Source organism: Lissotriton helveticus, chromosome 1_1 (genome assembly GCF_964261635.1).
Source record: "Lissotriton helveticus chromosome 1_1, aLisHel1.1, whole genome shotgun sequence".
Taxonomy (NCBI): domain Eukaryota; kingdom Metazoa; phylum Chordata; class Amphibia; order Caudata; family Salamandridae; genus Lissotriton; species Lissotriton helveticus.
The window spans coordinates 511,317-535,319 of NC_136057.1; the positions used below are offsets into that span (position 1 = coordinate 511,317).

Sequence of the window (24,003 nt, forward strand, 5' to 3'; positions counted from 1 at the left end):
TTTTTATTCAGTGAGCGTAAATCAGCACACAAACTAATCGAATTATCTTTTTTGCGCACAATAACAATGGGACTCACCCATTCAGAGGAGTCTGTGGGAGTTATGATCCCTTCTTCTACTAATTTATCAAGTAAGATCTTCAAATCAGACCTCACGCTTAAAGGAATGGGCCTGGCCTTATGTACAATGGGGATAGCATTCTCCTTTAGCTTTATAAAATGCTCTACCTTTGTGATCTTACCAATGCGTGTTGTGAACACATCCGAAAATTCACTTAAAATTTTTGTTTTGAAAGATGAAACATCATTCTCTTCAGAATTATCAATAACATCAATAGAAACATCATAATTGATTTGAATGGGATTTTCAGCACCAGGAACTAACTTTAGTCCCATCTTAGCCAGATCTTGCCATCCAATAATGTGCTTACCCTTGAGGAGCCACATACACTTTTGTATACATTTTTCTCCCCAAACAAGACACAAATTCAAGGAAATAACCATGCATTTCAATGATTTTACCCCCATAACCTTTAGGAATACTATCTAATGTTTCCAATTCTTTGCCAGGCCAATGTTTTTCAAATAGTATGTCTGAAATGATCGTAACTGGTGCTCCAGAATCACCCATCATTTCTATTTTTAAATCACCAATTATAAATTCACCTAAAGGTTCCTTGACCTTTTTCTCAGAGATACTCATATTTACAATATCAATATCAATAGAAAGCATCATTCTTTCCATACTATTAGAAAGAATGAGATTATGTTCAGAAGGATCTTCATTTGAAATTTCTCTAGTATCTAAAGCACTCACTCTAACAATTCTCTTGCTTCTACAAACACTATAAAAATGACCAGTTTTACCACATTTTGTGCATTTTCTACCTAACGCTGGGCAAATGGGGCTGTCACCCAAGTGCGATTTCGCTCCACATCTGTAACATAATGATGAACCTTTGTTTTGTCTTGTTTGAAAAGGCTTGCTAAAGCATGACCTGTAAGAAATATTGTTAACAGAAGAATCATGTACAACAACATTAATAGGAGAAACATTTTCCTGATTCAGACAAGTAGACGTAATGATGGATCGTTCTATTCCCTTTGCTATCATAATAACTTCAGTTAATGTTGGATCTCTGCAACTAAGAATTCTCTCCTGTATTTTTTTATGAAAACAAGAGTATACAAATTGGTCTCTGATGTGATAGTCTAGTTCTGCTCCAAAGTTACATTCAGATGCCAAATTCCTGAGAATCGATATATAGTCTTCAACTGACTCGTCTGAACTCTGTTTCTTCTTTCTAAAGTTAAATCTTTCTAGCATTACACTTGTTCCAGAAATTTCTTATTTAATCTCTGAACAGTAGCTGTATAGACATTCCATCCTTCACCACCACTTGGAAGTGGAATAGTGACCGGTAAGTTATTAAAAGTTTCACGTCCAACTCTCCCTAAGAAATTGTATAGGATGGCAAGTTTGCGTTTAGCTGAGTAGTCCTCTGCATCTATGGCTACTAAATAGTTTTCAAAAGATTTAATCCAGAGTTTCCAAGGTTCTTTAGGTTTACCTTGGTGAGGTAAAAAATGTTCCAATTGAAATATTTCTTGTTTTGCCATTAGTGATAAAGGCTTTGCCTTTTAGAAAATAAAGTTTAAGCACTTCCTTCATTTTACAAGGTCAAATATGTATTTTAGGTTCAGTTTCCACAAGTAAGCATTATTCTTTTTTAAAAGAAAGTATGTCTCTTAAGAAAACAGTCTTAGGAATGAAGAGAATAAGAAAGTAATTTTTTTTTTTTTTAACTTACAGTTCCTTTCTGTCTCAAAATTGTGCTCCGGTTTGCTCCAAAAGCCAGTAAAATCGTTTTCCAGAGAACGATTGTGCTTTAGTACTTTAAACAACAAGGAACAAGTGATAAGCCAATCACTTGATTTGGGGGCGTGGTCGCACGAGGGAAAACCAATAGAAATGGGTTTACCAGCAAGGCGCCCCCTTGGCTTGAAGGAAGAATCATGTGTTTCCTCTCCGGTCAGGATGCCTGCCGGGTAAACAGAGATGCAGGAAGCAGATCGAAGGAAACTTGAAGCACAAAAGACTGGTGATGTTCGTGCAAAAAATGCCGAAAACGTCGCCAATTGTAAAGAGGTGTTGTTTTATGCAGGAAATAATCCACAGAAAGTATTCAGGTAAAAGAGTAGATTTAATCCAGTAATTTGCAGAACATCACGGGAGTGCGTCCTTTCTCTCCGGAGCATGAGCGGTAACTGACAAGTACAACCGTCCATGCCAGAGAGTCAGGCCGCCCTCACGAGAATGCATATTTAAATAATAATACACAATGCTAACAACATTAGACTTCATGCGCACCTAACAGAAAGTGTGCGCATGAAGTCGGAATTGAAAGGAAACAATGGCGCGTGCAACTGCACGTGTACATGTATACATATTACAGGTGTCCAGCCAGCAGCGAGATCCCAACCAGTGGCCAGGACCATCAAGCATCATCTCAGATTCCTTCCTGGAAAGAGTAGGCACTGGGGTAGAGTCACAAACTACCAACAAAATAAATGACCAAAAACCACACACAATTCCACCCGCTCCACCAGAGGCTCGATATGTAGGCACAAAAGTTAAAGTTCTGACCCATCTTTGTGGGTGAGCTCTCATCACTTACATACATTTGACTGTTAATCCTATACTTTCTAAAAGTCCCTGTAACAGCCCAAAGTGCAGCAGTCTACTACTGTACTTCAAGGGTAGACATGTACCTAACAACGTAGCACTTGAACATACTGTGGGGCTTTCCTCACCTTTTTATCCTGGATGTTTGTCTGGGTCAGCACCGGATTACCAGAAATACTCAGTAGGTAAGCAATCTCCCACCCAGTGCTACCCGTAGTAAAACGTGTAAATGTTAACCACCCAGAATAATGTGCTGCATGGCGTAAAACTTATAAGGTCCCAAGTCCCAAATGCGAGACCAATTGGATATGCCAAAGCTTGTTTTTGTTAACTACGCTTTATTCACTTTCACTTAAATCAAGGGACTATCTTCCATGCTTCTTCACAGTGTCACCCGTAACTGCCAGAAAAGCAAACCTCTTCACATGTCAAAAAAAGCAAAAACGTTTCTTGTCATTATGTTGCATACAAATGTTAACTTTTCTAATCGCTTTGTTTTCAATTTGCCAATACTTGTTTTATTTGCTGCTAACAATTATTCTGAGATGTGTTTGTACTTTGTTTCCTATTAAGACGCAAAATACCAATTCTATAGTCAAAGGGGCAGATTTATGAAGGCCTTGCGCCGCCGGTGCGTCATTTTTAACATGGCAAAAAGTGACGCACCGGCGGCGCAAGGCCTTCATAAATCTGCCCCAAAGTATTCAGGAAGACTATAGTCTACTGAAGAAGTATTTTAATTCACTTTATGAAAATTACACTATTAAATGTCATACAAACGAGGAACAGTTGAATCAAACCCCTGGTATTTCTGCTGCATCTTTCATAGTACAGCTCACATTTTACTGAAGACCTTGCATTTCGTGGCCACGCCCTCGCTTGTCGTGACCCAGTCATCACCTCTCTGAGAAATCCAGGCCTAAACCATCTATTACAGCAGATATTATCTTATACTTGTGTTCTGATTTCTTTTGTTGCCCTTGAAAACATGGCACCAGGTTTGCGTTTTTAGTCCACTAACTGTGCCTCACTAGCTTTTTTTACCCATTTGTTATTTCCAGGATTATCTAAAACGTACTGTGGAAGACAGGCATAGACTGGCTGCTCAGGGAAGATTTGTGACAACCGAGTTTGAGCCGTGTTTTGATGCTGCTGATTTTATGAGAGCTGGAAGAGACATTTTTGCTCAAAGGAGTCAGGTAGAAATCGAAAGTTTGTATGTATTCCTTAAAATAATTCAAGATTCAGCATGTTGCTTTTACTATATTTACACTATGTTCAATGTTGACCGGCCCCACGGAAGCAAAAGGTTATTAATTTTAGTTATGGGTTATGTGGAAGATCTACATAGGCAGTTATACTTGTGTACCTTTCAATTAGTGATAGTAACAACGTTTCTTTGAAGCTCTGCAAAGCTTGATCAAAGCAGGTGATAAGCTTTGGCCGCTATTCCAGTAGTCATGTTAACTGGAACAAATCCGTATTATTTCCTCTCACAGATGCCACAACCCCCTTTAATTCTGACTACCCTTTCATGTGGTCCTCCGAGCCAACTAAGTATCTGGGCATTTAGTTGACCAGTGACGTGGATAAACTTTAGATAGCCAACTTTGGCCACTCTGTCGATTGGTTAGAATCCAAGATCCCTCTTTGAAACCACGGCTCTCCAAGATGGTGATGCTCCCAATATTGTTATATCTCTTCCTCAACATCCCCATCCCTCTCACCGCTTGTTTCTTTCGCAAGGTCCGCTCCTTATTACCCTGGTTTGGGCGGGGCGATAACCTAGGATCGCTTACAACACCCTGACCCTTCCAATGTTGCGTGGCGGGCTGGGAGCCCCGGATTTTAAGCTCTGTGCTCTTAGTGTTTTCTTCATTTCTCACTCCAACCCATGCCGTTTCAACTAACCCTGGGAGTAGTTTGCATAGTAGCTCTACGCATAGTTACTCAAATTGCACTTCACACTATGCATGCTATGCGTAGCTACGCAAACAGCATAGTTCACTGTGCAAAATGCTGTTCGCACTGATTGCTGTGCCGGTGCTTGTCCGCACTAGGCAATCAGTGCAAACTGCATCTTGCACGGTGCAAGCGGTTGTTTTCTGCTGCTCAAGTAGATTTGTACTTGAGCGGCAGCTTTCTCAACGTGGACTGGTAGTTTCTCATCGTGAGTGGTCGCGAGCAAACGCGACCACTAGCAATGAGAAACTTGACCTCCCCGCATTGAGAAGCTCACCGGGAGGCTTATTTTCCACGCTCGCGATCGCAACTTGATGTTGCTGATGGCAAACGAGGAAAAAGTCTCACCTGGATGTCTTTTTGCTCACTCGCAGTCGCCAACTTTAAGCTGAGGACCTCAAGCAAGCAAAAAATGACTGCTACACTACGCGTGTTTGCACTGTGCTACGTGCAATTTGAATAGTGCGAAGTAGCGCAAACTTCACAAACTACGTGAGCGTAGCGTAGCACTATGCCCAGGGTTAGTTCCAACCCAATGTGGCAGTGGAGGCCGACCTTGCCGCCCATTCGCCGCTCACAACTGCACTCTTTGCCCCGACGAAACTCCTGCGCACTGAGATCGATTCGGTCGAGAACTTGCGCTGGACCTGGGAAGGCATTTCTAAGATCTCTGGCTTGGAAATGCTATTCGCAAACTCTATGCCCATTACACATCACACCGCTTTTCCTCCACTCTAGATGTCCATGATGGCTAAACACGCTGCTCGCCTTGACCTCTCTACAGTTTCAAACTTTTATCCTGGGGACTCCTTTTTTCACTTGGCCCTGACACTGGCCCCTTGGACACTCTGTTATATTACCAGCTCTGGGCTGTTTGCAGGAAGCTTCACTCCACCTTTCCCCAACCTCCCCCCCTGCTAGCCACTCTTGATCTACTCTATGCTTCTTCCTCACCCAAGAAATTGGTTACTAAAATGTACGCTTAAAAACTAGCAGCGTCCTCCATTTCTACCAATTGGGCGCACACTGCATGCGGCAAGGGCCTGGGAATCGAGATCTCACAAGCGGATTGGCTGTACTGTTGCAATCAGATCAAATGCCTTTCCCCCAACTACTGCTTGCATCTGATACACTTCCAATACATACACAGTCAGGATCGCACCCTCGCCCAACTCCATAGATTAGGCCTTGTAACAAGTGACAGATGCTTGCGCTGCTCCACGCCCGTGGCTGATTTTGCTCATCTCGCCTGGTTGTGTCCGTGAGTCTCGGCATATTGGCTGTAGGTTTGTGCAATTAGCTCTGAAATCACCTCTTCACCACTCCGACATGACTCGTGTTCTGCCTCTTCGACTTCATAAAATTTGTCCGGACGTCTCCCGCTGTTTGACTGCCATGCTTTTGGTCCTTTCACGGTGCAGGTTCTCAATGTCTTGGGGCAGTAGACCCGCGCCCAAGGCAACACTATGGCTTGAAGATGCATCCTGCTGGAAAACCCTCCTGTCTGAGTTCTGGGACGTCTTGCCAGCCAGGTCTCGTCTACTTGATTTGTGGGGTCCACTTGTTACCTACCTCTCAAGTTATGACCCTCAGCAATCTGAGACTCCTGCCGTGCTCCCCGCCGGCTCTCCAGCAGTAGCGTCCGCCGGTATTAGTCCATAAGCTTTTCCCCTCTAGTCCACGGCCTTTTCATTATCCCTGCCTTTCTCCTCTATGTCTGGTGCCTCCCCTGATCATCTGCGTTTGCCTCACACAGGAGTTTATGATAACTCTTCACGTTAAGTGTGCACTTATCTCTGCTGTGCTGCAATGTATTGGTGTGCCTAATTTTCTGCATTTGTGGAACTATGTAATTGTACTGTGCAATCTTTTTCAAATAAAGGTTTTTGGAAAAAAAAAAAAAAAGAAGATAACCTTTAACTTCTCTTTACCTTCGAGGACATACACACATTTTTGCTTGCAAACCTTTTTCATTTGGAGAAACCCTTTCCTCTACACTCCCACTATTTTCAGTAGGAGGCTGGGGGGTTCGCGTATATCTTTCCCCTTTCTTCTCTAAAAATGAATTTACTTCAGCTCTTGACGCAAGTCCAACTCTGACCCTGACCATTACTAGGATGAGAAGGGATGATAGATAGATCACTGTTTGTTCTGCTGCCGTTTTCTCGTTTATTTCGTGTTGTCCGGTAAGTTTTGTCCCATTGTCCTCGTTGTTCCCTGCCCCACCCCGCTCCCTGCCGCTGCTCCTCCGCGGCCCCACCCCCGCTCCCTCCAGCATCTCCGCACGCTCCCCCCCACTCGCCACCCCGCTCCCGCCTCCCAGCGGCTCCTCCCTCCCACAAAGGTACATAAAGAGTGGCTCACGGGACAAGGAGCTGTGACCTGACCTGACCTGGTCAGTCCGGTCGCTCCTCTTGCCGCGTGGCCACCCCGAGTGTGCCCGATCCCCTCCCGCTGCCGCCACCGCTGCCGAGTCAAGACTGCCCCTGTCTTGGTTTGGCCCCTGTCCCTGACTGTCCCTGTACCTGCTTGGTTTTCTCGTGTCAGCTGTTTGTTCTGCTGCCGTTTTTTCGTTTATTTCGTGTTGTCCGATAAGTTTTGTCCCATTGTCCTCATTGTTCCCTGCCCCACCCCGCTCCCTGCCACTGCTCCCCCGCGGCCCCACCCCTGCTCCCTCCAGCATCTCCGCACGCTCCCCCCCACTCGCCACCCCGCTCCCGCCTCCCAGCTGCTCCTCCCTCACCCCCCCCCCCACACCCAAAATAATCCTCCTCCCCTTCCTAAGCGCCTTGAAACCCTCTGGGTATGTAGTGCGCTATACAAATTTTTTTGACTTGACTTGACTCTCCTTATGGCAGAGTGTATGCGTACGCGCAGTGGGCGCGCCAAAGGTAAGCCCGTCTGCGCCCGTCCACGCCTGGACCGCGCCCTGCGCCAGAACCCCTGGCCCCCGCAGAGGCCAGCCCACCCGCCGGACCTACGACGCAGCCACCCTCAACGCACTCAACAACGGCCTGACCCCCGGCTGCCACCGAGCCACCCCTGGACGCACCCACGGACCCTTCACCTGCCAATCCTGCAAGTTCTCCTGCATCCGGACCTGTACCGCACCCGCCAAGCCAAGCACCAGCAGCAACCACCTAAAGTGCATCCTGCTCAACACCCGCTCCGTCCACAGACACGCCGTTGAACTCTGGAACCTCCTCGACTCCACATCCCCAGACGTCGCCTTCCTCACGGAAACCTGGTTGAACACCTCCTCAGCGCCCGACATCGCCATCGCCATCCCGGACGGATACAAGATCACCCGAAGGGACCACGTCAACCAGACAGGAGGAGGTATCGCCATCATCCACAAGAACACCATCCGTATCACGACCAGCTCCGATGACACCTTCGCCGCCGCCGAACACCTGCACTTCCAGATACACACCGACCCCAAGACCACCCTCAGAGGTACCCTCATCTACAGACCCTCGGGACCACGCACACTATTCAGCGAAGACATCGCCGACTTCATCAGCCCGCACGCCCTCCCCTCCGCTGACTACATCCTCCTAGGGGAGCTCAACTTCCACCTGGAGAACAACAACGACCGTAACACCACCACCTTGCTGGACAACCTCACCAACCTCGGACTCAAGCAACTGGTGACCACCCCCACCCACTATGCCGGCCACACGCTTGACCCCGTCTTCTCCTCCAGCAAGGACATCTCCTTCAGCCACGCCACCGGACTCCACTGGACAGACCACAGCTGCGTCCACTTCAGCTTCAGAAGGACAACGCTTCACCACCACCCGCAACAGTTTCCCCGCAGAAGCTGCCACAAGATCACAGCCGACCAGCTCGCCACATCCCTGAGCCAGAACCCTCCCGCCAGCTCAGCGAACCCCAACCAAGCCGCCTACAACCTCACAAGGTGGATCAGCAACTGCGCAGACGACCTCGCACCACTGAAGACCCCCCCGCCAGACCCGGCAACAAGAAAGCATCCTGGTTCACCGACGAACTCAAGAACTCTAAGAAGAACTGCCGAACCCTCGAGAAAGCCTGGCGCAGAGACCCAACACCAGACAACATGACCATCCTCAAGCTCGCCACCAGAAAACACCACCAGCTGATCCACACCACCAAGAAAACCGCATTCAAGGAACGACTAGACAACAACACCCACAACAGCAAGGAACTCTTCAACATCGTCAAAGAGCTCTCGAACCCTAGCGCCGGAAACAACAACATCACCCCATCGCAAGACCTCTGCAACTCGCTCGCCTCGTTCTTCCACAGCAAGATCGCAGATATACACAACAGCTTCAGCACACAGCCGACGCACCCTACGACCACACCAATGCCCCCCACCACCACCCTCCGCGCCTGGACCCCGATCAACACTGAAGACACCATCCGCACAATGAACTCCATCCACGCCGGATCACCAACTGACCCCTGCCCTCACCACATCTTCAACAAGGGCGACTCCATCATCGCACCCCATCTCCGGGACATCATCAACACCTCCTTCGACACCACCACCTTCCCAGAGAGCTGGAAACACGCCGAACTCAGTGCCCTACTGAAGAAACCATCAGCGGACCCCACCGACCTCAAAAACTACCGCCCCATCTCGCTCCTTCCTTTTCCAGCCAAAGTCATCGAGAAGACCGTCAACAGACAGCTTCCTCGAGACGAATGGATCCTTCGACCACTCGCAGTCCGGTTTCAGAGCCAACCACAGCACCGAGACCACCCTCATCGCAGCCACAGACGACATCCGAGCCCTGCTCGACAATGGGGAAACAGCGGCACTCATCCTCCTGGACCTCTCCGCGGCCTTTGACACGGTCGGCCACCGCACCCTAGTGCAGCGCCTCAGCAACATTGGAATCCAGGAGAAGGCACTGGAGTGGATCAGCTCCTTCCTCGCCGGAAGAACCCAGAGAGTCCGCCTCCCCCCGTTCAGATCAGAGGCCACCGAAGTCATATGCGGCTTACCACAAGGATCATCGCTCAGCCCCACGCTGTTCAACATCTACATGAGCCCCCTCACGGCCATCGCACGCCAACACAACCTCAACATCCTCTCCTACGCCGACGACACCCAGCTGATCCTTTCCCTCACCAACGACCCAGCAACCGCCAGAACCAACCTACACGAAGGGATGAAAGACGTAGCCGAGTGGATGATGAACAGTCGCCTGAAACTGAACTCAGATAAGACAGAAGTCCTCATCCTGGCATCATCACCCTCCGCCTGGGATGACACCTGGTGGCCCCCTCCCCTGGGCAGCGCACCCAAACCAACGGACCACGCACGCAACCTGGGCTTCATCCTGGACTCCTCCCTCTCGATGACCAGACAAGTCAACGCTGTCTCCTCGTCTTGCTTCAACATCCTACGCATGCTACGGAAGATCTTCCATGGATCCCCACCGAAACCAGGAAGACGGTCACCCAGGCGCTCGTCACCAGCCGACTGGACTACGGGAACTCCCTCTACGCCGGAACCACAGCCAAGCTTCAGAAAAGACTCCAGCGCATTCAGAACGCCTCAGCAAGACTCATCCTGGACATCCCCCGACACAGCCACATCGCCGGACACCTGAGAGACCCACACTGGCTCCCCGTCAGCAAGAGAATCACGTTCCGACTCCTCACCCACGCACACAAATCTCTACACAACCAAGGCCCCAGATACCTCAACGACCGCCTGACCTTCTACACTCCAACCCGCCAGCTTCGATCGACCAGCCACGCCCTCGCCGCCGTTCCCCGCATCCGAAGAGCCAAAGCGGGAGGAAAATCCTTCTCCTAACTGGCAGCCAAGACATGGAACTCCCTCCCCATCCACCTCCGCCTGACCCAAGACCACCTCTCCTTCAGGAAGTAACTCAAGACCTGGCTGTTCAAGCAGTAGCGGACCCCCCCCTAAGCGCCTTGAGACCCTCCGGGTGAGTAGCGCGCTAAACAAATTCCTTGATTTATTGATTTGATTGGTTTATGAATACAACACACATACGCAAATCATAAACACATATGACTGTGCCTGCTCACAAACTCCTAGCTCATCTGCAAACCAGAACTCCAACTTCCCACAGCCAACAGGATATTTACTCATACGAAGTCTCCTTGTAAGTAAATCCTTTTACTAGTGCCTAAGTTTTATGAATTTCAAAAGGGGTTGTCACTCATAAATTACTATTTCAACCTTATTTCCAGCTTCACATGCACAAAGAAATCTATGTGAACCTGCCTCCAAGTGCCTAATGACCTCCTACAAATATGGAATTGTCCTAAAGTCTCATTGTCTTGAGCTCCAGAGTTTCTCTGCTACACTCAATAGACACAATCATCTGGGTCATGTTCAGTTCCCACGTGGAGCTTGATACCAGGGTCCTAACCGGTTTTTCCCTCTTCTTCTTTAATGGATCACATATAATTAGTCTGGAAGAATACGGCATACCTGTGTCAAGGCCAGTCTCTCATGCTTTTCTGCCTCTGCACTGAGTCAGTGAAAATGCTTCTGGTACTGGGAACTGCCAGCAGCACACTGTAGGCAATTGTTAAGTAGGTAATAGAGAAAGAAAAATGAGTTGCTGAAAGAGTTGATTTCCACTAATTAGAGCATTCAGCAAAATACCTTGAGCAGGACCTTTGAACTCTAACAAAAAATACATTTTCTTCTAGGTTACAAATTACCAGGGCATTGAGTGGATGCGAAGACATCTTGCTCCAGAGTACAGAGTCCACATCATCTCTTTTAAGAATGCTAACCCAATGCACATTGATGCTACCTTCAATATCATTGGACCTGGCCTAGTGCTTTCCAACCCAGACCGTCCTTGCCACCAGGTACAGTTTTACACCTTAGATTATCTGAAGACCAGTGCAGCATTAAATCATGGTGAAGAATATATATTTGTAAAAGTTGTCACTAGCTTTATATTTTAGGGGTTGTTTTTTTAGATTGACCTCTTCAAGAAGGCTGGCTGGACTATAGTCACTCCTCCACCCCCCCTTATGCCTGAAGGTATTCTTTGCTTATTTCTGAAATGTAAAATCCCAATATTTGTTTTGTGAGTCCGTATCAGCATCTCTAATAGTGTTGGTTTTCTGGTTTTAGATCACCCACTTTGGATGGCATCCAAATGGCTCTCTATGAACATCTTAATGCTTGATCAAAAGCGCGTGATGGTGGATGTCAACGAGCACTCGATCCATCAGATGTTTGAAAAATTAGGTAATTAGTGACACTGATATTCGTTTTCACACTTGCACCTGCCTTTCCACAGAATCACAAACACACAAAGCACTGGGCTCAATTAATCACCAGGACTATAGAAAGTGTATAGGACCACTGTTAGACCTGACACCTTTGGCGTGGTTTTCCCCACATCTTTTTGCCTCTGACTCATGTATTTTTGATGCTGTGCTGGATTTCGTTTTTGCTGGTTTAGATGCTTTGGACCCTCTGCCACTGCTGATCAGTGCCAGAGTGTAAGTGCTCCCTCTGTAAATTGTCATATTGATTGGATATACCTGATTGGCATATTTGTATCACCATGAAGTCCCTAGTAAAGTGCACTGTGTGTGCCAGGGCTGGTGATGACAGCCTGCAGCGCAGATTGCGCCACCCACTTGAGTAGCCCTAAAGTGGTGACTCAGGCCTGCCAGCGCAGGGCCTGTGTGCAGTCAGTAACTGCCATGTCCGCCTGGCCAGTGTCCCCACTGGCTGGGCCTAACCCTTCCCTGTCTCTGCACATCAGTCACCCCTATGGAAGGCTCAAGGTACCCCCCTGGGCAGGGTGCAGTGTATGGATAAGGTCGAGCATGTACTAGTGCAGGTCACATGCTCTGGTAGTGAGCGGCAGCCATTTTGTGTGCTCACTGCTGTAAGGCTATCTTGCTCCATAGAGTAACATGGGGGAGGCTGGTCCCAATGGATACCACCCTATCTTCCCATAGGAACAAGATGGGACATAAGTGAATGATATCCCTGAACTCAGAATTTAATAACACATCTTTTAGTTAAGGTTGTTTTTAAATCCTGTGTTTGAGAATAGTACTTTTAGAAAGTGGCTGTTCTCTTGTCTAACCTTTCTGTGTGCCTGGGCCTGTTTGTGGATTGACTGTCTGGCCCGAGTGTGACAGGGGCTGCAGAGCCCCCAGGGGATTGTCTGAGTCAGCCCGTGGATGAAAGGCAGCATCTGCTGCCAGGGAAGTGGGAGGAGATCACACCTGATAGTGACAGGGCTGTGCCTGCCTGACCACAAAGCTGGCTCCACCCCCCTGCTGGGCGACTGTCACCTCTGTCCCTGATACTGAGAGGAAGAAGGAAGCCAGGAAACCCCCAGTGCCTCAGCTACCCCCAGAACTGGTTTAGACCGGGATCAGGGCCCACTTGCACAAAGACTTCAAAGGACTTCAAAGGACTTCAAAGACTTTTTGGGGTATAAGAGAAGGACCCCTGACTACAGGAAATCAGATTCTACCATCAAGAAGGAACCTCTGCTGGAAGGACTGCTGGAGAACAAGAGGAAGATTGCCTTGCTGTGTGCTCTAAGGGCTGACCTGTTCTGCTGTTGCAACTGAAAGCTGAGGAGGAGAAAGGGACTTTGCTGTGTGCTGTGACCCTACCTGCTTTAAACTGCCAAGACTTTGCTGTGTGCTGTGTCTGCAAACTTGAATCTCCAAGGGCCTGAGAAGAGCTGGCCTCCTGTCTGCAACCCAGGGACATAAAGGTTGCCCAAGGACTACAAGACTCTGCTGTGCCCCCTGAAGCTGCTGTGTGGCGAAGAGATCGTGAAACCCTGTAGTTTGACTTCTTAGCGCACTGGCTGCTCTCTAATTTGAGTGAGGGCGCCGCGCTGACCCAGCCTGCTGTGTGGCCGAGATCGACGTGTTCATCGACACGTGTGGGGTGCAGACCGGAGACTTGTGGGCCTCCCCAGTGCAAGAAGCGCTGAAAACAATTGTGGGCCGTGTCACCGTCGCAGCCCGGGGTCAGTAAACCCCCGTGGAAGTGCCCCGTATTTTGCCGGTGTTGACGCCACGAAGATCGAGCCCGCCGCGCTCTGATTGGGTGAGAGAGCCGAGCCCCCTCACCAGAGCAGCGACGGAATTGGCCCGTGGAGCGTAGCGTCATCGGCGAGGCCGCGCTGCCATTGGTTGGCGGCCTCCCGTCCAGAGGGGCTCGTCGCAGGAGCCGCGACGGGATTGGCTGGTCCAGGCAAGGAGAGAAGGAGGAGAGGAGACGACCCGTCTGCGAGAGCCGACCTCGCCGAGGGAATCTAAGAGCGTCCCGCACCCCTGGCCTGCCGTCCCCCCAAGGTGAGCAGCACCACCTCCCCCGCCGCTCGTTGGATTGTCGAGAGCGGGTGGGAGAGGAAAGGGGACCGGCCGGGGCGGGGACGAGTGCGATCTGCTCGGCGAGGTACGCCTGGGGCCATAAGAAAGAGCGAGGCTGTACCGGGGGAAAGGAAGAGTCCCTGGACCTCGCGGTAATGCGCGTTGGCAGCGCTTGAAGGCACATATAAAAACGTACGTGGGCATTGTGTTTACTGCTTGTTTTTAAGAGCACATTGGTACAGTGAATCAATATCACTCGTTTTTGGGTATTGAAGAGACAAGAGACTTGAGACTATCGTTTTTTGATAAAGAGACTTCCTGAATGTAACTGCAACCACAAGATTAAGATCAACATATTATTGACAAAGTGATTATCGTGCAACTGCTTTATTTACCTGGCTGAAACTAGATAAAGATATATATTTTTTATAAAATAGACTTACCTGTGTGGTCTCAGTTTGTGGTGGATGGGGATTACTGTTGTGTTAAGTGCAAATATTATACACATTGCCTTGGGGATAAGCCTGCCTGCTCGCGCCAAGCTACCTAGAGGGAGAGCGGAGGTTGTCTACTGTGTGTATTCCTTCACCCTGACTAGAAGCAAGGGTCCCTACTTGGTCTAAGGTACTTACCTCTGCCAACTAGAGACCCCCAGATCTAACAACCACTATTAATAGACGTGCTATCCCTCAGTATACCAGATCCCATTGTACTGGAAGATAAAACAAACCAGGGAGCTGACAGGATACATCTGGATCACCAGCTATATAAGAGTACAAATTTGGACGATAACCTAGTACAAGCAAGTCAATAACAGTAATCTGACTTCAGCTACAAAACACTAAAATAAATGATATCAAGTTCAAACAATAGATTTCAATATTGTGTATACACCCCAAGAAATCCTAGTAGCTTTGTAAATTAAAAGGGACATTTAGATGGCAAACGTTTAAAACTGTGCATGCCAATATAAAGAAAGTGATTCAAATATCCCATGAGTTAGAGAATAAAACTCAATGAAAACAAGTTAGCGAGGTGCTAAGAAGGATAATGAAATTTTTATCAAGAAGAATTATCGAATAGCGACCAAGAGTGTTCATGAAGCATGAAACCACACATTTTTTCAGGTCCAAATTGTAGATAAAATTGCAGTGCTTCGTAAATATCAACATGATCTGCAGTAGCAGGAGATGGTGATCTGTAGTCAATACTGCTGACATTTCTAGCTAAATGGAAAACAGTGAAAAGAATCCACGCACAAAGATCCTTTTTTTTTTAACTCTTTTTTTTATTATTGCAGGAAGAACATCTTCATCAAATTTCAATACAACAAAAAGAAAATACAATTTCTCCTTTAACAGCTAAAGCAGAGAATAGACATATATAATTTCAAAAAAATGCTTTTTAGAAAAGCGTAATTGCAACAGCAGATTTGACACTGGTCTGTAAACATATTTACAATTCAAAAAAAGTTCCCCAGATTTTTTCCTTCTTTGTCAAAGCGTTAGGACATCTAAGTCTTGCTAGAGAGAGTTCCATAACATTAATTTCATTTATGAGACTCCACCATTCCATTACACTGGTAGGGTCTTTTGAGATCCAAGATCTCGCTATGACTACCCTAGCACATGCATATACTATAGTTAATAGATCCCTATGTTGGCTAGGGTTATCATGAAGATCGAGTAAGATCAACTGTGGCGATATCGGCGGAGTATTAATTAGTTTCTTCGACAAAACGTCAGTTAACCCATTCCAAAATATAGACAACTTTGGGCATAGGACCAACATATGTTCAATACCTGCTGCTTCCGTATCGCATTTCGGACACTTGGTACGATCATTGGTCTGATTGTCACGTGTCCAACTAAATATTCTTTGTGGGGTGTAGTATAACTGAGTGACTGTTCGATATAGCTGGAGCCTCAAGTTGGAAGAATGGACTACCCGGTTTATTTGGCATAACGAGGCTGAAATCTGTTTAGGGTTGATGTTGACGCCTAATCTCGATGACCATTTAGCTGCTAGTTTCTCACTATTGTCCCTTTTGTTTGCAATCAAATGGCCATAGCTTGAGCTGATAAGTGATTTAACTTTATCTGAGTAAAGACACGTTAAAAAGTCCGAATGTGATACTTCTACAACCTTCATCTTGCGGCGTAGAAAATCCCTGATTTGGATGTATTTAAAATACATATCATCATTTAATTCAAAAATAAGTTTAAGTGTGTCAAAATCTAGAAAACGATTCGGGCCATAAAGGTCTCCCAGAGTGGTAATTCCATGCCTAGCCCATGTCTTCCCCAAGCCATCTGAAAAAATACAAGGCAACCCAGGATTACCCCAGAGTCTAAGCTCAGCATTATAGTAAGACATTTTTCCTAGATTCATGATTTGGTCCCAAATTTTCTTAATGTGCCTAGCGGTCTTGAATTTGTCTCTTTTGAAGTAATTGGGATCGTGTACACGAAATAAAAATTGATTGCAGTCAGATCCCAGCATGTAGTGGTGGTAGAATAAAGAACTCTCATTTTTCAGCAAGCTCCGTATACGTAGAACAAAAGTGGCAAAATAATATAATCTAAAATCAGGAAACATCAAGCCTCCCTTTTCAATTGGTAACTCCAATATTTGATGGATCTTCGCGCTTTTTTATAGCCCCATACAAAGCTACTACAGATGCCTTCTAGTTTCTTAAAGAAAAGTTTGTTAATTTGCAAGGGGATTGATCTAAATAGATATAATAATTTGGGCAGAATCTTCATTTTAATTAAATTTATTCGCCCCACTAGGCTGAGCGGTATCATGTGCCATTTTTTTAACCCCTTCCATGCTCATGACAAGGTCAGCTCGTCATGAGGCACACTGGAGCTGTGCTAATGACGAGCTGACCTTGTCATGAAGAATGGGATCTTGTAAATTTCAGCACCCAGCGGGAATTGCCTTAGCACCAATGTGGTTAAGAGTAACATAATTTCCTTTAGCATAGAGTCATAATACCTAGTTATCACCTTGTCTATATTAGCTGCCAACTTGATTCCAAGATAAGTCGCGCTTTGGCATAAACCCAAGATTGGTTCCAATGGTTTGTAGTTTGCAATAACTTGTGTCTTGCTTACATTAAGTTTATAGCCGGACACAGCTCCAAAACTTTCAGCCTCTTGTATTATTGCCGGAATGGCTGTAACCAAGTCAGTAGTATATATCGCTATATCATCTGCGAAAGCAGTTATCTTCAGATTTTTACCACCATGTTGTACAGGTATAATATTATCCTGAGCTGTCAAGGCATTTAAGAAAGGCTCCAAAGATAGCGCAAAGAGTAGAGGGGACAGAGGACAGCTTTGCCTTGTTCCCCTTTCTATCAAGAAGGTAGCTGACTCCGCTCCCCCGTAACTGATCTTCGCCCGTGGTGAATCATAAAGCGAGCAAACCCAGTCGAAAAAGGGGCTGCAGGGTTTCTAGGTAGTCAACATTTAGGCATGATTTTATCAAATATTTCTATACTTAGTCTTAATTCATTTCCAGTGAATTTTATGGATGGACAAAGATCCATAAAATTCACTGGAAATGAATTAAGACTAAGACTAAGTATAGAAATATTTGATAAAATCATGCCGAAATGTTGACTACCTAGAAACCCTGCAGAATGCATTTTAATACTCCACATTTCAAATTAGAGTAGGACATGTCAATGAGGAGTTGGATTATGTAGAAACATTGTATTTGGCGGCAGCGGAGGGCACCAGGCTCAGCAAGAGTGCTGTTCCCCCATCTGTACTGCCCACACTGATCCTAAATGGGTTCGGCTTATCCATACTTACTCCGCACTATTCATTTTTCTGTCCAAGGCTCTTTTATTTCATTGTTTCAGATCCAGCTTTCACTGTCTAGCCAACCTCATGGTTTCCTAAGAGTGCATACATATATAGAGACATTCAGTCAAATGTTTCTTGTCATTTGTCTATTCAAATGTGATATTTATTAATTTCTATAGTGCTGAATCACACCAAAGGGGTATCTCTGCGCTTAGAAAGGTGTGCTGCAGCCAAACCCAAGGGACTAAAAAATAAAGGTCTTTAAAAGTTTCCTGAATTTAGAGAGGCTCTGACAATCACGAAGCTAGATGGGCAATTTGTTCCAGAGACTAGGGGCAAAATGTGAAAATGTGAAAATGCTTTGCCACCTTTGCAAGCCTTTTTAGTTCTAGGGGTACAAAGAAGAATCTTGGAGCCTGATCGAAGGGGCCGTGGGGGGAGTGTACTTGGTAAGTTTGGCAGACAAGTAGGAAGACCCCTGTCCATTGAGAAGCCGGTCTGTGGAGGGCATTTGCTACTAGATGAGTGGCTGCGTTCTGTACGACTTGTAATGTGTTTAAGGAGGCTTTGATGGCCAAGGCTAGCTGTGCGTTACAATTGTCCAGACGACGTAATACTAGGACTTGCATAAATGTGTTTTTAGTGGAAGAAGGCAACATGGGGAAAACTCTTCTGAGCAAACTTAGTGTGTGGAAGCAGGTGCCACAGTAGTAGTAGCATGAGCATCAATTGTGAGGTTTTGGTCGATCGTGATCCTAAATTCTTGACCACTTCTTTAGGGGAAGGGGCCGTGCCCAGCTCCCCCAGCCACCATATGGGAGTCCAGCTTATAGCTGCTCCTCCAAACAGCATGAACTCTGATTTATCGGCGTTCAGTTGAAGGAAGTTCATCCTCATCCAGGCAGCAATGGTCTTTATGCCCTCAGAAAAGCTGACTTGTATATGAGGTCTGTTTTTATCAAAGGTAAGGAGGAGATGCGTGTCGTCCAAGTAGGAAATGGGACTGAACCCTAAGTTTCTCATGAGTTTGGCCAAGGGTGTAACATAAATGTTGAAGAGAGTAGAGCTCAACAAGAACCCTGCGGTACCCCCATGGTGGTTTTAGATCAAAAAGTCCCCAATGTAATCGTCTTGGTTCTATCTGTACTCCAATGCCATGAAGTCTCTCCACTAGGATGTTGAGCGAGGTGGTGTCAAACGCCACAGATAGGTCAAGCAGCACCAGCAGTGCCACCTGACCATTGTCCAGGGCCATTCTGAAGTTATCAGTTACCTCAATTGGGTCAGATTGGGTACTATGCTTGGCCCAGAAACCTGACTGGGAGACGTCAAGGCAGCGAGAGGTTTCAACAAAATCAGACAAATATCTGTTTATGTACTTTTCAATAAGCTTGCTCTGAAGGGGGAGTAAAGAGGCGGGGCTGTAATTGGAGAGCTTGGTGGTGGAGATCTTAAGATTTTTATGAATAGGTACAACTTGAGCCGCTTTCCATTCTAGGGGGGTCTGCCAGTCCTCAAGTAACTGTTAAGAATGGTACAGATGGGTTTTGCAAACTGTGTGGAAAATGTAGAAGAGAATGTTGCAGGAATAATATCTAAGGGGAACCAGATTTAATTTTGGTAAGGAGAGAATCAACCTCTACCGGAGTGAGTAAGGGAAAGCAGACGAGCTGTGAGGTATTGTTAGGGGAATTAGGATATACTGTTGTAGGGTTTGATGACATTTCATTGGATGAGGTAATCGTTTGGTAAATGACTTAGATTCACTGGGTAAGAAAGGAAGCTATATTCTCGCACAGCAACTGTGAGGTGGATACCACCGTTTGCAAGCCCTGGGATTGGTGTAAGACTTATGGATCTGATCGCGAGTCCTAGAATTGTTCCCAGCTTGTTCCAGCTGATGAGTAATGTGTAGCTTGCAAGAGGATTTAATATTTTTATGATAGGAGGAGAGTGCCGTTTTATATCTCTCTTTGTCTAGCCCACTGTGTGAGTGTCTCCATCCCTGTTCCTTTTCAGATCATAAGGCAGGGGAACACCAGCTAGTGGGTGTGTGTTTTGGAGAGTGGGTCAGAGGCTTCACAGGGGCTACATTATCTATGGTGGCCCTTACAATGGAATTAAAATGAGCTAGCTGTTCCTCTACACTATAAGTGTTAGTTTCAATGTTCCAGGAGCAGAAAGGGGACAGGAATTGGTTGGGCTTTAGTTTATGCCAAGGTCTATACCAACGTGTGGCGTGAGAAGTAGGAGTGGAGAAGCTTCTGGGACTCATAAAACACAATGCCCAGAAAGTGAAATGAGCGGCAATTGATTTGAACATTTTAAAAACAGAAAACAGAATCCTAATTCACTAGAAATATTCATCACAAATAGTGCGAGTGTCATGCATCAGCGCGCGTCCGTTGCACAACTAAAATGCCAGGTTTTAATTAGTCTGTGGGAGCTAGTGTGCTAACCGGCTAGTACCGCCACCCGGAGGCCACCGAAAATGGAATGCTTCACAAATCATGCTGCCTCCCACACTGCAAAAAGTGTAGATTAGTGGATAAGCTAAGTTCAGCATTTGGATGTCTTTACTTTGAGTGAATGCATTTTGCTCTGGCACATGTATACAGGCACCTAAAAACTAGTTACCCAATAAGAGGTCTTTTTGGACACTTGTACTTACCAGTAACTACTAATACTTGTGTGTGGTAGGTTGTCTTTCCTATACACTCGTTTTGCAGTAACATGTGTTCATTGTGTGAACAAATTCCAGAATAGTAGGGTGTTCCCTGAATAGTTGTGCAGCTGGCATTACGTATTTGAGTGCACATTCTAATTCCTAAAGAGTAAGGAAAGGTTTACCGTGGAAGTCAGTGCATGGCAAATGTGATCTTCCAGAAAGTTAATATTCCATTTATTGCAATTGTTTGAGGAAAACATGAGCCTTGGTGTAAAGTAGTGTTGTACGTATTTTCTCCAGATGTCAATATTGTGTGCCTTTTGCACAAACCAGCCTTCTAAAATGTAAGTATACACCCAGGAAGTGGAAGTGTTTTGGGTGGAAGTTCTCCAAAAATTAAGAATTGCCACAGTTTGGGAGGTTCCCAAAGAAGTGCGGACCGTAATACTGGGACTTTTACCAACACTGAAAAATAGAAAATTGAGCAGGAAATGTGTGAATCTAGGCTTAATACTTGCAGAGAGATGCAATGCCATTTAATGGCAAAAAACGTTGCTCCCAATGCTTGACCAATGGCTGAAAGACATGACTGAATGGGCAATCGCCAGGAGTGTCCGCATGGTGCATGTTAGGAGGGATGAAAAACTAGAGGACGACATCCAGGCATGGTCGACAATGATAGCGGATTTATAACCCCCTAGGGTAGAGACCTCACAGACGGGGACAGACAGCCCACAGACTCTTGAGAATACACGACTGGAGGTTACTGAAATGAGTGACTTAGTGGTCAGAGACCGCATATGGAAGACAGAGAGTGCAGTTCACTAAACAGTTATCGACTAGGGGGAGAGAGGTGGGGAGGTGGGGAGTTGGGGTTGCAGTTTCTTTTGGTCAATATGGTGCAGGGTTATGGAACAGTGTGGACGAAGGGAGGGGGGCAACATTTGTATTGAGCAAACAATGTGATGTAACCTGTCAATGCTAAAATGTATACGTGTGAAATTGTTGCAATGTCGCTTTATTGAAAATGCCAATAAAGTTTACATTTCTAAAAAAGTATATACCCAGGAAGTGCTATGAAACCATTTTACTTGTCTGAGAGGACTAGTGTTCGTGTAATAATGAAACATGCTTTACATCTCCATGTCACTCATCTGTGAGGACCTCTATTGGTAATATAGTGCAAACTCACCTTTTCATCTTCATTGTACTCTTCTGAGAGGACCACTGTTGGGAGTAGATTGCAACACATTTTCCATTTCTGTTGCACTCTTCTATGATGACCTCTGTTGGAATTTCAGCATTCAAGCATTCTTGTGCTCTTGTCTGAGGACAACTGTTTGAATTGCAGTGCAACAAGCTTTCTCCCCTCCATACTACTCTCCCACAAGGTCCTCTCCAGGCTGTATATTAATGTTTCAGCTTTCCAGCACTTATCTGAGGCTGTGAATATCATGGACCTAGATACAAAGTTCTTCTGTATGTATTCCCTCAAGATGTCAACTTTGTCAGCACACACTCATGCCTTTGTTGCGTATGCTGCAAGTATGGTTTCACATTTACACAAGATAGATACAGAGACTACATAATTCAGCCTCCAAGGCCTATGTATGAAGAGTGCAAGAAGGCCAGCTTTATTTTCTTTTTGGTCTAATACTGCTATTCCTGTGTATAGTTATTAATGGAATATTGCGACTACCAGATTGCAGTCAAATTGTTACTGAAAGAGCCATTAGGTATGTGTTGGAAATGGCCCTTTTTGCCGGGTCACCCCAAACATTTTGTCTTCCTCATACTTATTTGTTTTTACTGGCCTTAGGACTCTGAGAATTTTACCACTGCTAACCAGTACTAAAGTGTATGTGATCTCGCCTCTAAACATAGTAATACTGTCTCTTATTCAAATTGGCCTATTTTATTTACTTATAAGTCTCTAGTAAAGTGCCCAGGGCCTGTAAAATAAAGCCTACTAGTGGGCCTGCAGCACTGATTGTGCCACCCACTTGATTAGCCCTCTTACCATGTCTCAGGGCTGCCATTGTAGAGCCTGTGTGTGCAGTTTTAAACTTCCATTTCGAACTAGCAAAATAAACCTTTTGTCATGCCCAAACCTTCCTTTACAATATATATGCCACTCCTAGGGTAGGCCCAGGACAGTCACAAGGTACTGGGTGCACTGTATTTAAAAGCAGGATTTGTACTTTTAAGTTTTACATGCACTATTAGTGAAAAACCCATAAATGCATTTTTCACTACTGCAAAACCAATATCTCCCGTTGGTTAACATTGGAAAGATATAACTGGTTCAAGTTTAGTGTCTTTGGACCACTAATTTAAAATCCTAACTGTTTAAGAAGTTGGATTCTAAATTAAACTTCTGAAAATGCGACTTTTAGAAAGTTAAAAGGAGCAAACCCAGATAAGTACCCAGAAATACCAGGGCACTACTAACAAGTCACTGTATAATGTCCACAAAATTGTCCATAGCGATTATTTATAATACATAATATCTCAATTGTATGCAACAATAAACCAAACAATCTTCGAGGAATCCAAAGATGTAAGTAAAATCTTCAGAACATGGAGTTGATTTTAATCTGGTTTATTCTTGATAGTTGCAGATATGTTTCCAAATAACAAACGATACAGCTTGCAATCAGAGTAAGCGTCGGAGTATCAGAACGCTTTTTACTTATTTCCACTCAAGTGTAAACGCACTCTTCAATAGTCTTGTTTCTTTGCAGTTACTTTTGGTGTGTCGACGGCCTCTGCGTTTTGTCTTTAGTTCGCGAACACAAGCGTTAGAGGTATGCTGCGCACCATCCGCATCATGATTTATTCATGCACTTTCTAATTTCATGAGCACTTGTGCTCTATTTTGTTCACGCTTTAATTTGCACATTTAGTTTCATTTCAACACAAATCTGTTTTTTTGCACCAAGCATGTTAGATGTCGGTCTCATGTCACAGCACAAGGTGGAGACTCTTCGCTCGCTTTTTTTCGTCCTGCCCTCCATTGAGCCCCAATATTACCCACATATATTTTTTACGATTGCTTCAGCTATTGTTGTCAACTTTTCAATAAAATAAGATTATTGATGCCTTGCAGATTTCCCTGATGAAGGGCTCATTACATAGCCCGTAATGCATTGGGATTTTTGAAGTTTTGTTTCTTATGCTGATTACAAGCTGTATTGTTTGCTATTTGGAATAATATTGTCATCTGCAACTATCAAGAATAAAGCAGATTACAATCAATTCCATGTCTGGAAGATTTTACTTGCATCTTTGGATTCAATGAAGATTGTTTGGTTTATTGTTGCTTACAATTGAGATATTGTGTATTATAAATAATCGCTTTGGACAATTTTGTGTACACTATACAGTGACTTGTTAGTAGTACACTGGGTATTCCTGGATACTCATCTGGGTTTGCTCCTTTTCACTTTGAATCAGGTGGGCCACAGAGCTCCTCACCCGGTGCACACAGGATTATCTTTCAAGTTGGTAAAGAGATTAATT

The 24,003-nt window shown here is 45.5% G+C and overlaps 1 protein-coding gene across 1 annotated transcript in view; it reads left to right on the plus strand.

Moving 5' to 3' along the window:
* LOC144766730 (glycine amidinotransferase, mitochondrial-like) overlaps positions 1 to 24,003 on the plus strand; it is a 106,007-nt gene that overhangs the window by 78,855 nt on the left and 3,149 nt on the right. The window contains exons 5-8 of the mRNA XM_078650487.1: positions 3,747 to 3,884; positions 11,335 to 11,499; positions 11,614 to 11,677; positions 11,771 to 11,887. Coding sequence (XP_078506613.1) covers positions 3,747 to 3,884; positions 11,335 to 11,499; positions 11,614 to 11,677; positions 11,771 to 11,887 — 484 coding nt within the window. The remainder of the gene's footprint in view (positions 1 to 3,746; positions 3,885 to 11,334; positions 11,500 to 11,613; positions 11,678 to 11,770; positions 11,888 to 24,003) is intronic.